The sequence below is a fragment of the Myotis myotis genome, unplaced genomic scaffold (genome assembly GCF_014108235.1).
Source record: "Myotis myotis isolate mMyoMyo1 unplaced genomic scaffold, mMyoMyo1.p scaffold_m19_p_3, whole genome shotgun sequence".
In the NCBI taxonomy this organism is placed as follows: domain Eukaryota; kingdom Metazoa; phylum Chordata; class Mammalia; order Chiroptera; family Vespertilionidae; genus Myotis; species Myotis myotis.
This window is the reverse complement of record NW_023416335.1, coordinates 168,295,390-168,307,606: the sequence shown is the minus strand read 5'-3', so window position 1 is coordinate 168,307,606 and position 12,217 is coordinate 168,295,390. Positions and strand designations below refer to the sequence as shown.

Sequence of the window (12,217 nt, the reverse complement as noted above, 5' to 3'; positions counted from 1 at the left end):
GAACAGACATATAGACCAATGGAACAGAACAGAGAACCCAGAAATCGACCCAAACCACTATGCTCAATTAATATTTGACAAAGGAGGCAAGAGCATACAATGGAGTCAAGACAGTCTCTTCAATAAATGGTATTGAGAAAATTGGACAGACACATGCAAAAAAATTAAACTAGACCACCAACTTACACCATACACAAAAATAAACTCAAAATAGATACATGACTTAAATGTAAGATGGGAAATCATAAAAATCTTAGAAGAATCCATAGGCAGCAAAATATCAGACCTATGTCGTAGCAATATCTTTACCAATACAGCTCCTAGGACAATAGAAACTAAGGAGAAAATAAATAAATGGGACTACATCAAAATAAAAAGCTTCTGCACAGCAAAAGAAACCAACAAAACAACAAGAAAGTCCACTGCATGAGAGAACATATTTGCCAATGTCATATCTGATAAGGGCCTAATCTCCAAAATTTATAGGGAACTCATACATGTTAACAAAAGGAAGATAAACAATCCAATCAAAAATGGGCAAAGGACTTAAATGGACATTTTCTGAAGTGGACATACAGAAGGCCAAGAAACATATGAAAACACGCTCAAAGTCACTAATCATCCAAAAGATGCAAATCAAAATGAAAATAAGATACCATCTCACACCTGTCAGAATGGCTATCATCAACAAATCGACAAATGACAAATGCTGGCGAGGATGTGGAGAAAAAGGAACCCTCGTGCATTGCTGGAGGGAATGCAGACTGGTGCAGCCACTGTGGAAAACAGTACGGCGTTTCCTCAAAAAATTAAAAATGGAACTTCCATTTGACCCAGTAGTCCCACCAGAAATATATCCCAAGAAACACCAATCAGAAAGGATATATTTACACCTATGTTCATAGCAGCACAATTTACAATATACAATAGCTAAGATTTGGAAACAGCCTAAGTGCCCATCAGCAGATGAGTGGATTAAAAAGCTGTGGTATATCCACACAATGAAATACTACGATGCTGTAACAAAGAAGGAATTCTTACCATTTGTAACAGCATGGATGGACCTGGAGAGCATTATACTAAGCGAAATAAGTCAGTCAGAGAAAAATAAATATCACATGATCTCACTCATTAGTGGAATATAATGAACAACATAAACTGATGATCCAGAGACAGAGAAGCATCAAACAGACTCAAACTTCAGAGGGAAGGCAGGGGAGGGAGGTGGGAGGGGAGACAGAGATCAACCAAAGGACTTGTATGCATGCATATAAGCATAAACAATGGACACAGACACTAGGAGGGTGAGGGTATGTGCAGGGGGAGAGGGGTGTCCAGGGAGAGGTCAATGTGGGAAAAAGAAGACATATGTAATACTGTATGTAATACTTTAAACACTAAAGAATTTAAAAAATAAAATATTTTTTTAAAGTTTCTAGTATTAGTATCCACCAGAAAGAGTAAGTAGAATGGACTTAAATGAGAAATGATTAAATGAGTAGAAAACTTTAAATATTTTGTAAATAAGCAATAACTGAATATTGATTGCGCTAGGTAGAGATTTATTAAAAATTCTCAAATGTGAACGCAGAAGGTAATGCATCCTCGGATGTGAGTTGGCCATGAGCTTGAAGTCTATGTTTTGATATAGTTATATAGATTCCAGGAAAAATGAGCTCTAAATTAGTAAAATAAATTGTGAAGTATAAAATCCTGGGCAATCCCACACATCTTGCTGAAAATGTTTAATATGCTTCTAGTTATAATAGCTGAAAAATGTCCTTAGAGTCAGATTGGGGAACTACCTAGTGAATATGCATCACTGAAACCCGCTCCCTCCTCCCTCCTCCTCCCTCCTCCCTCCTCCCTCCTCCCTCCTAGCAGTTCCTTATTAATAGCTCCATGGCTCTAAGAGCCCACACGAAACATTATTTTCCTCATGGATTACTTTGTACATTAGTGTAAAAATTCATTTTCTAGCAGATGGAATGATATTCTTACCTGTTTCACAGCTGGGCCCGGTGAAGCCTTGTGGGCAGGCACACACATTAGCAGCAATACAAGCTCCTCCATTCCTACAGCCATCTTTGCAAAATGCTAAAATAATTCAGATACATGACATTAGCACTTTAGAAGGAAGTAGTTCAAGATGCTCTAAATCCAGCTTTTCTTTATTTCCTTAGAGATGTGGACATCAAATTATAAATGCTATTCTAATTTCAGATTCACACAATATTTTCCAAACAGCACCATTTCTAAAACAATCTTCTTTCCAATGTTAAGAAATTTCACCTGTAAAATAAAATACTGAACTTTCTGGGTTTTTTTTTTTAAAAAAAAAACAGTAACCTTACACAACAACAAATGAATTAGAATTAGGATTTCACATCATTATAATAATCCAGCTTGAAATCAAACCTAAAATATGGCAGCTATCCTCTGTAGTTTTCTTAAGGAGCAAACCACTGTCTAGAGAAAACAATAAGAAAATAGGAAATGACTAAATCCTATGAAGCTCTGATCATTCCACACACTGGCCAAAGTGCCAAAATATTATAGCAGCGGTTCTCAACCTGTGGGTCGCGACCCCTTTGGGGGTCGAACAACCCTTTCACAGGGGTCACCTAAGACCATTGGAAAACACATATATAATTACATATTGTTTTTGTGATTAATCACTATGCTTTAATTATGTTCAATTTGTAACAATGAAAATACATCCTGCATATCAGATATTTACATTATGATTCATAAGAGTAGCAAAATTACAGTTATGAAGTAGCAACGAAAATAATTTTATGGTTGGGGGTCACCACAACATGAGGAACTGTATTAAAGGGTCTCAGCATTAGGAAGGTTGGGAACCACTGTATTAGAGAGATGCCCCAGCTTTCAAAAAGGTTTAAATCAGTCCTGGTGATGGATTAGCCAAGAGTAAGAAGACTTTGCTGTAGTGATCTTCAGAAGAAGTCTTGCATCCCCATGCTAAGGATAGGTCAGGGTCCAGGACCACGGGCAAAGACACTGCAGAGCCTGTTGTCTTAGAGTGGATTTGCAAGTGAGTATAAAAAAATAGTCAAGGTCTGCAACATTGTAAAGGTGATCTTTGGAGATGTGCTTCCTTCAAAGAAGGAGAGAAAAACAAGATGTATGAGACTGAGCCCCCTGCCACGTTAGCAAGTTCCTTGTTTCTGTGAGGCTCAGGGGCTGTTCCCTCAGCCTGGCAAGATCGGTCACAGATGAACTAGGCCAGCTTGTTACATTCACAGGGTCTTTTCCACAATGCTCTAAATCAAGCATGTCAAACTCATCGCCTGCGGGCCGCATGTGGCCCGCAACAAATATTTTTGCGGCCCAGCCAATGTAACGGTATATAAGAAACATTTTTAATAAAATGTTTGTAACTTAATTTTTACAATATCCTGTTATATACATAATTATTAATAACAAACTACAACATTTGCTAATGACTGATTACTATCATCGTGTTACATTCATTTCCCGTACGCGCCTTATGTGCAGGCCCACCATTTCTCTCCACTAATACTAGCAGCGAATATTTTAGCAGCCGATTGCCACATCATTAGTCTTGTACTGACTTGTTCGGTGTGTGAAACAGGAAATATTTTGCTTTTGGAGAACAAGAAAAATAGGTTTATTTGCGTTACGCTTGTTAATTTGTGCAGTTATCCATTGTCTGGTAAGTTAATGTTCAAGAAAAAATGTTAATTTTTATTAAAATGCTCTATTATTTTATGTTAAGGATTATTCATTTATTTCAGCCCTTCATATTCAGCATGTCTCTATCAAAGTAAACCTACATTTCTATGAAAATTGATGCTTTTGTTTTTTGGGGCCCACAGAAACTTGAACCTTGTTTATTTGGCCCATGATAGCCTTTGAGTTTGACCTGCTTGCTCTAAATCAAAGATTTCCATAGACTTTCACAAACCAGAGTAATGCTCTGGCCCATCCATATTTGCATCCCATGTGTTATTGTAGATCAGGTCTTAAAACCCATGCTCACAGGCCACTGCATTAACAGCCACCCTTTGTTACTTCCTACATACACACACACACACACACACAGTGTTGTAGCAAATTAATTTTAATAAACTCCAGGATGATGGACACATTACATTAAAAAAATGGGCAGTGTGAAGCTTAAAATGCCTAAATTAGACAGGTCAAAAATAAATCTATATGACATAATAATGAATATGGACTTTATCCTATGGGAGTTGGCGGAGGTTCCAAAATAGAACCTTTATTTCCCTAATGAAGTAGGTGGTAAGCTCATCTGATGAAGGTACAGAGGGCATTGGTGAAAGAGTGAATTGCCATTTGGTGGTGAACTGTAGCTGGAATAGCCACTGATGGAAATGAAAATCTGAGCCCAACAGGACATTTAAAAGAATTACTGATTGGTATTGACAAAGGAGCTAAAATGGGAAACTATAAAATATAGAGATCTAAAATTCCCAGTTAATTACTATCAACAGCTCAAGAGATTAGGCAGAGAAGAAAACCCGTGAGACTGGCTTAAAATACAGATATTTCACAGTTGAACACGATGCTGCCAAAAAAAAAAAAAAAAAAGAAGAAAAAAAAGATGGTCATGTTTGGACAAAAAAAAAAAAAATCTTAACCTAGAAGGAGACCGGTAAATAGAATGAAAATGAAGGGTCAGAAAAATTGACGTTCAAGAGTTGTAGGCAAACTGGAAGCAGAGGGACTTGGGTTCAGGCAACAAAATGTCCAGGATGTGATCAAGGAATAGAGATGAAAATCAAATCACTGTGGTTGAGGTCAAGGAACATTAAGTCAAAGTTGTTGGACCATTTGGCCCATTAACCACTGATGTTAACCAGGAGGAAGACTATGAGCCACACTGCGAAGTTCTCAATGTGCGTGGACAGTGCACAGGAGGCAGATAACAGTGATGAGAAGGGGTGGAGGGAGGTAAAGATGGCTTACATTACGCCGAAAGGAAGAGGTGTTGGCATTGAAACTTTTACCTTTGCACGTGGTTCCATTCCCCGTATAGCCTGGTTTGCAAACACAGTTGTGTCCTCCGACAGTATTGAAGCACAGAGCATTTTCATCACAGTTGTGCTGATTTGTGACACACTCATCATGTTCTGAAATGAGGAATACAATCTTGTTACTCAGAGATACATTTCTAAACTGTACCTGCATCTTGGTTACTATAAAGTATCTTTTCCAAACACAGGTATACACAAATTACATATTAAGGAATAGCATATATTTTAAAGTACTGTACACTCCTCTTGAAGTACATATGTAGTTCACATGTCCACAAACCTTGATTGCAAAAGGATTTGGACAAAAGGCCCATGGATGGAAGGAATAGAGAAAGAGAATAAGGAAGGGTAGGTATCAATTCTCAGAAGGAGATTCCAAAGCTAGCTCTGTATCGTCTCTGTGGTTAATATTTCGGGAGTTATTCTCATTAAACACATCTGCCACCTAAGTCTTTCCTGTAGCATGAGAAGGGTGACAGGAAAGAATGTGAAATTGCATTGCTTTGTGAATTGTGACCTCCAGGATAATGGAGTTGAAGCTTTGGGAGCGAGGTGAGGTTAACACCCACATCCACACTTGCAGGCACAAAGATGCAAATGCAAACTGCAAGGGAAATATCTGACCTCCTGAGTAAGTTCCCTCTTCCTGCAAAGACAGTACCAGACTTCTGTTACCTAAGGCAAACTTGTCTTTATAATACGAACAAATATAAATTTTAAAATATACAATCAACATGGTATTCCCTTTAACTGTGTGTTGCTTGACATTTTTGTAAGCAAGAAAGCATTTGATCCTCCAGGACCCCTGGAAGGGAGTCAGGACCAACACCATTTTCACCATTTTAACGATGAGTCCGTGGTGGCTCAGCATGCTTAAGTAGCCTGCCCCAGTTCACAGGAATATTATAACTTCAGACCTGCAGCTCAGTGTTCAGCAAAAATGTAAATGTAAGGAGTAAGTACAGGGAATACGAGAAAGAAAACAGATCTAACATCAAAATCAAGACGAGTAGAAATAAAATATAAGTGAAAAATGCACACAAATTAGTTCAGTCATCCAAAATCCTTATTTATTACTCGGTCTCTTATATAAATATTATTTTTAAAATAATATTTGAAAATTAAAATTAAATATATTTTTTAATATGCTTATATTGGGCAAGCTATTAATTCACTATGATGTAAGCCAGAGATTTTCAACCTTTTTCATCTCATGGCACACATACACGAATTATTGTAATTCTGACGCACAACAAAAATACATTGTATTTTTTTGCCAATCTGATAAAAAAAATAGGTATCATTTTGATTCATTCATAATGGACGGCTATTGTCATGTTGGCTGTTGTCATTTTTCCGTTTAACAATTTAAGGAAAAAGAGATCAGTGCCCCTGACTAAATAAGTATTGCATATTTTAAAAATTCTTGCAGCACACTGGTGAAAATCACTAATGTAAACCATCAAAGCAAAAATAAATAATTACCTTTCATTTTAGAACTCTTTGTATTCTAGACAGCATGTCATAATAGTACTATACCTGGAACTTGGAAAAAAATTCTTTTGGCATATACAGTTAAGATTAGACTTATTTCAACTAATAAAATAGAATTCTCTGTGTTTTGTTTTTTTTAAAAAAAGATTAATATTTCAAACTAATATGTCCTGTGTTACATAAGCACAAAATTTTGACAATTTTAATGATAGCCCTGTAATAATCTTAGAGATTATTCCCAATAATTTTCATAGGAAAGAGTGATTTCAATCAGTAAGGTTTTATAATTGCATGAACAGATATTTATTTTATTCTCAACATTTCTGGCTGAACTTTCCCAAATTGTATAAAGTTACACTCTGATTATCTAGTATTACAACATTTCATAGTTTTTATGAATCACATATTGATGACAGCTTAGAAAACATCTGGATCACACACGGGTTTCCTAATTGGGGCTATGCTTGGACCACCATAAAATTTCCAGGCACCAGAACAGGCAGCCCCCCTACCTTGAGTTCAGCTGCCTGAAGCAAACTAAATCCATACCTGCTGCCAACTTGACCCCAGAGCACCTCAAAGTGCAGCACTGCATCTATAAGCTTCATCAGTGATGGCGAACCTATGACACACGTGTCAGAGGTGATATGCGAACTCATTTTTTTGGTTGATTTTTCTCTGTTAAATGGCATTTAAATATATAAAATAAGTATCAAAAATATAAGTCTTTGTTTTACTATGGTTGCAAATATCAAAAAATTTCTATATGTGGCACGGCACCAGAGTTAAGTTAGGGTTTTTCAAAATGCTGACACGCCGAGCTCAAAAGGTTCACCATCACTGCTCTATATGAACGGCCACAGGCCCTTTTAAGACAGCTGCCAATCAATTAGATGCTGCTTTTATTCCTGTCTCAGTTGTCTTATTAATTAGAAGGTACTCAGTGGGTGGAAGTAGGGTCTAAAAAGATTCAGTTTAGTGATGAGTATGATAGTGTTCAATAAACATTAAATAATTACACAACCTGGGATTTGTTTTTTTCTGTTGTCGCTGACTCAGAGTCACTGAAATGAGTGAGTGTGCTCTTAAACAATTCAAGGGTAAAAATAGTTTCCAAGTTTTGAAATACAATGGCACCTTGACATATATTGTTCCCTATGCCTGTTGTGCCTGTCCTATGATTCTCCTGGGAAATTCTTACCATTTTGAAAGACATCACTAAAATGTCATGTTTTATGTGACTTATTCTCCTCCTCCTACAGAGTTAGGGGCTGCTGTCTGTTTTCCTGGCCCCATATACAAGGCTCTGTAATTATATTTTACTAGAGACCCAGTGCATGGATTTGTGCACTGGTGGGGGGGTCCCTCGGCATGGCCTGTGGGGATCGGCCAAAACTGGCAGTCCAACACTGCCCGCCACTCCTGTTCATTCCTGCCCCACTGCACCTGCCACTGCCACCTGGTATTGCTGTGTGTGTACACACACACACACTAGGGGCTCAGTGCACAAATTTGTGCACCTTGAAAGGAACTGTGGGCTGTGAGGCTGTGGTAGGCATAGGAGTGGGTCTCGGCCCATCCTCCACACCCTGACCTGGCCCCACCCACTGCGGCCCCTGGTCCCCTGTCTGCCAGCATCCCTGCTTCTGCCACCACTGCTTCCACATGCTGATGGCACCAGCCCCACTCACACCTGCTGCTGGAGCTGGCCCCAATTTCTCCACATGGTCAGAGGTGCGAGTGGGGCCGGCACCGTCAGCAGGTACAAGCAGTGGCTACTGCCCTGATCGCCCCTCAGGAGCAGGGGGAGGCAGAGAAGCCCTCAAGGGCAATCAGGGCCAGCAGCCACCCCTTGCACCCACTGAGGGCACAGAGTGATCGGGACCAGTGCCAGGAGCCAGCAGCAGTGGCTCCGGCTCCAACTGCGGGTGTGCGCAGGGCCGGAACCACCAGTGGGTGCAAGTGCCAGGCGGGACTGCAGTGCATGGCAGCAAAGAATTTTCAGTAACCATTAGAGGATCGTCCTGACGACAGCGACCAGCGCCCACCTTGGTCTGGCACCCCCTGCTCACCTGTTCCACCATCCGGCCATGGCCAACTTCCACCATGTTCCACACTCTGCCCCTGCTGCCAATGCCCACCATGTTCTGCACACACCCCCCTGGTGGTCAGAGCATGTTATAGCAGCCAGTTGTTCTACCATTTGGTCTATTTGCATATTAGGGTTATATATATATATATACTAGTGGCCTGGTGCATGAAACTCATGTATGGGGGAGTGTCCCTCAGCCCGGCCTGCACCCTCTCCAATCTGGGATCCCTCAAGGGATGTCTGACTGTCCCTGTGGGATCGGACCTAAACCAGCAGTCGGACATCCCTCTCACAATCCAGGACTGCTGGCTCCTAATCGCTCCCCTGCCTGCCTGCCTGATTTTCCCTAACTACTCTGCCTGCTTGCCTGCTCACCCAACTGCCCCCCCCGCCAACCTGATCACCCCCAACTGACCCCCACTGATGGCCTGCTCGCCCCCAACTGGCCCCCTGTGTCGGCCTGCTCACCCCCAACTCACTGCCCCCCTGCTGGCCTGATCACCCCCAATGGCCCTCCCCTCTTGGCCCCTAACTGCCTCTACCTCGGCCCTGTCATGGTGGCTTTGTCCAAAAGAATGTCCAAAAGGTTTCCTGGAAGGTCTCCCAGTCTAATTAGCATATTACCCTTTTATTAGTATAGATAGAGGCCTGATGCACGGGGCTAAGGGCCGTTTTCAGGCTGGCCACACCCCCTTCAGTGTGGGGGTCCCTGCTGGGGTGCCTGGCCAGCCTGGGTGAGGGGCTGAGGGCTGTTTTCAGGCCCCTCCCTCAGTGGCCGGCCCGGAGGACCCAAGCCTCCTGCACACTCAGGCTGGCTCTGTGGCCACCGCCCACAGGCCCCTCCTTCGGCTGGCCCAGGCTGGTGGGAAGCTTGGCTTCCTCCATTGCCAGGGGTGACCCAAGCCTTCTGACCGCTCAGGCTTGCTCCGTGGCTGCTGCCATCTTTGTCCTGCTAATTTGCATATTCCCTCCTGATTGGCTGTGGGATGTTGTAAAGGTATGGTCAATTTATATATTTGTTTATTGTTAGTGTAGATAGATATGTGTGTTTGTATATGTGAATATATATATGTAGATAGATAGATGTAATATACACATTTAGATTCACCTAAATGCAAATGTTATATCCTATATAATAAAAAACTAATATGCCAAAACGACCGATCAGCAGAAGGCTGCGTGTGCAGCAAGGTGTGCACGGGTGACCGCACAAAGAGGCAGGAGGTGGGGCACCTCCTCGCAGCAGCGGGAGGCAGGGGGCAGGAGGCAGAAGGTGGGAGCCAGGAGGCGGGCGGCGGGAGACGGGAGGCAGGGCGCCTCCTTGTGTGATTTCAATCATGGGCTAGGCCTCTAATATAACAATAATACTTAACTAATCACTTAGTTTCAGTGATTAACTTCTAACCTGGGTGAGTTAATGTATGTAAAACCATTTTAAGACTCCACACCCAGTATGTTATCAGTCATAAGAATATATAGCCTGACCTAAATTGAGCTTTAAATTTGGTTTTAATATTGAGCTGTTTCCAGAATGAATGTACTATCTAGAGAAAAAATGGCCATTCTAAAATTTACATAGCTTTTCTCATTATGATTTCAACACAGACATACAATACACATAGCACATGTTCTGATCAAGAATTTCACTATGATTCAAAATGCAAATATTACAAAAATAGTAAAAAGTAATTATTTAAATACATTTACATATCAATTAAATATTTTTTCTTCAATATCTATTGTATATTAGAATCTTCTTAAGATAAAAAGTTAGTTATAAATAGTAGCTGCTCTCAAAAAGCTTATAGTTTTGTTGGAAAGATAAGACAAAAACACAAATGCCTTTGGCACTGGCTTCATTATAAGAAATACTAAAATAGTATTTTGTCTAAAGAGGGTTGCAAAGATCAAAGGAGAAAGTCATTGCTGGTTGAGTCAGGTGAGAATTCAAGAATTACTTGCCCTGGCTGGGTGGCTCAATTAGTTGGCGTGTGGTCCCGTACACCAAAAGGCTGTGTGTTCAATCTCCAGTATGGGAGGCAACCGATTGATGTTGATGTTTCTCTCTCCTCTCTCTCTCTCTCTCTCTCTCTCTCTCTCTCTCTCTCTCTCTCTCTCTCCCTTTTTTCTAAAAAAGTAGATAAAAATATATTCTTGGGTAAGGATTAAAAAAAAAGATTTATATTGTCTACACTGCTTCTTCTTCTCTGTCCAAATCTAGAAATGTTGGGAAAACAGCAGCTACTATAACACACAGGTGTAAGTTCTACAAATAAAGCTGCTTCCCTTTTCCTGGCCAAAAAGGTTCCTAGAATATAGTTATACATTGAATAAATTCTCTCTTCAAATGTGGCAGGATATAGTTCTAAACATAGCAACAAACTATCTCTGGTCTGAACTCTTATCTGATTATTAGTAACCTAAGAGCAAGCTCCCACAGACTTAAGGCTGAATAAGCAAGAAAGCTCAAAGAAATGTAAATTAAACTTGAGGAACTTATAATATTATCATCAAACTATACATTTCGAGTGGTGGTTTATCTCAAAATGTTCAGCTGCTTAGTCATTTTCTCCTTCTGTTTCTATAGACCAGAAATGCTGCCATGGACAGGTGTGTGTAGAAGCTCATCCATGAATTCCATTCACATGTGTCCCCACCAAAGTAAACATGTAGTTATCTGCACTGGCCTGTGAGGAGCATCAGAACAAGACAGCCCACGGGTCTGCAAGACTGAGACCTCTGGTTTTATTCCATAAAGGACGGCAACAACTGTGAGTCCTCAGATGAAAGATGCTGCCTCTATTCTGACAAAGAAAACAACTCTTAGGACGTGTCCTCAGCTCCTTAGTACAGTCACAACATGGTTTCTGTACAGCAAAGTTTTTCAAAATGAGTACAGTCTGAGTTTACAGAATGTCCTATATAACAACTCAACAATCCCTAGGTGGTGTGTGGGCCTATGAAAAAGATTGGAACTCTCTCCTCCCTTCTCCCTCTTTCCTTCCTCAGATACTTAGTGGCCTGGCATATGAAGACATGGTGCTCGTTGCCACCAGCAACACAAATCCCTGCGACTGAAACATGGATGCCCTACCGACTACTGATCTTTAGGGAATACTTTTACAATTCATTAACTGGTTTAAAACACCCTCTATCACTGTTCTGCTCTAGGACCCTAAGTAAATAGGAAGGAAAAAGTAAAAAAGAAAATGAAAAAATGATACACTGTTTGAACAAACAATAGCAGGGAGGCAGAATGACCCAGCTCCTAGTTGCATGGCCCTGGAAAAGTTAGCCAATCTTTGCAAGTTTAAAATGAGAAAATGAGGACCCATAGTAGAGAGCTCTGTAAAGAATAAACTTCAATGATGAATGTAAAGACCCTGGCAAATAATAGGTATGAGATAAATATTAGTTACCGTCTCATCTACTTCATCTACACCGGTGGGAAAATTTCTTTTGCCTTTACTACCTACATAATATCCTCTTTTCTAATTTAGTTCTGTGGAGAAAATCTAAATGACTCACAGAATTTGGCCTCTTCCTAATCTTTTCTGAAATCAAATACATTTTGAACATTTTTCTG

The 12,217-nt window shown here is 40.5% G+C and overlaps 1 protein-coding gene across 3 annotated transcripts in view; it reads right to left on the bottom strand.

Moving 5' to 3' along the window:
- The window catches only part of NELL2 (neural EGFL like 2), a 364,677-nt gene that overhangs the window by 90,648 nt on the left and 261,812 nt on the right, over positions 1-12,217 (bottom strand). For all 3 annotated transcript variants that reach the window (XM_036301575.1, XM_036301574.1, XM_036301573.1), the window contains exons 15-16: positions 5,019-5,141; positions 2,002-2,097 (exon numbers count right to left, since the gene is read on the bottom strand). In XM_036301575.1, coding sequence (XP_036157468.1) covers positions 2,002-2,097; positions 5,019-5,141 — 219 coding nt within the window. The remainder of the gene's footprint in view (positions 1-2,001; positions 2,098-5,018; positions 5,142-12,217) is intronic.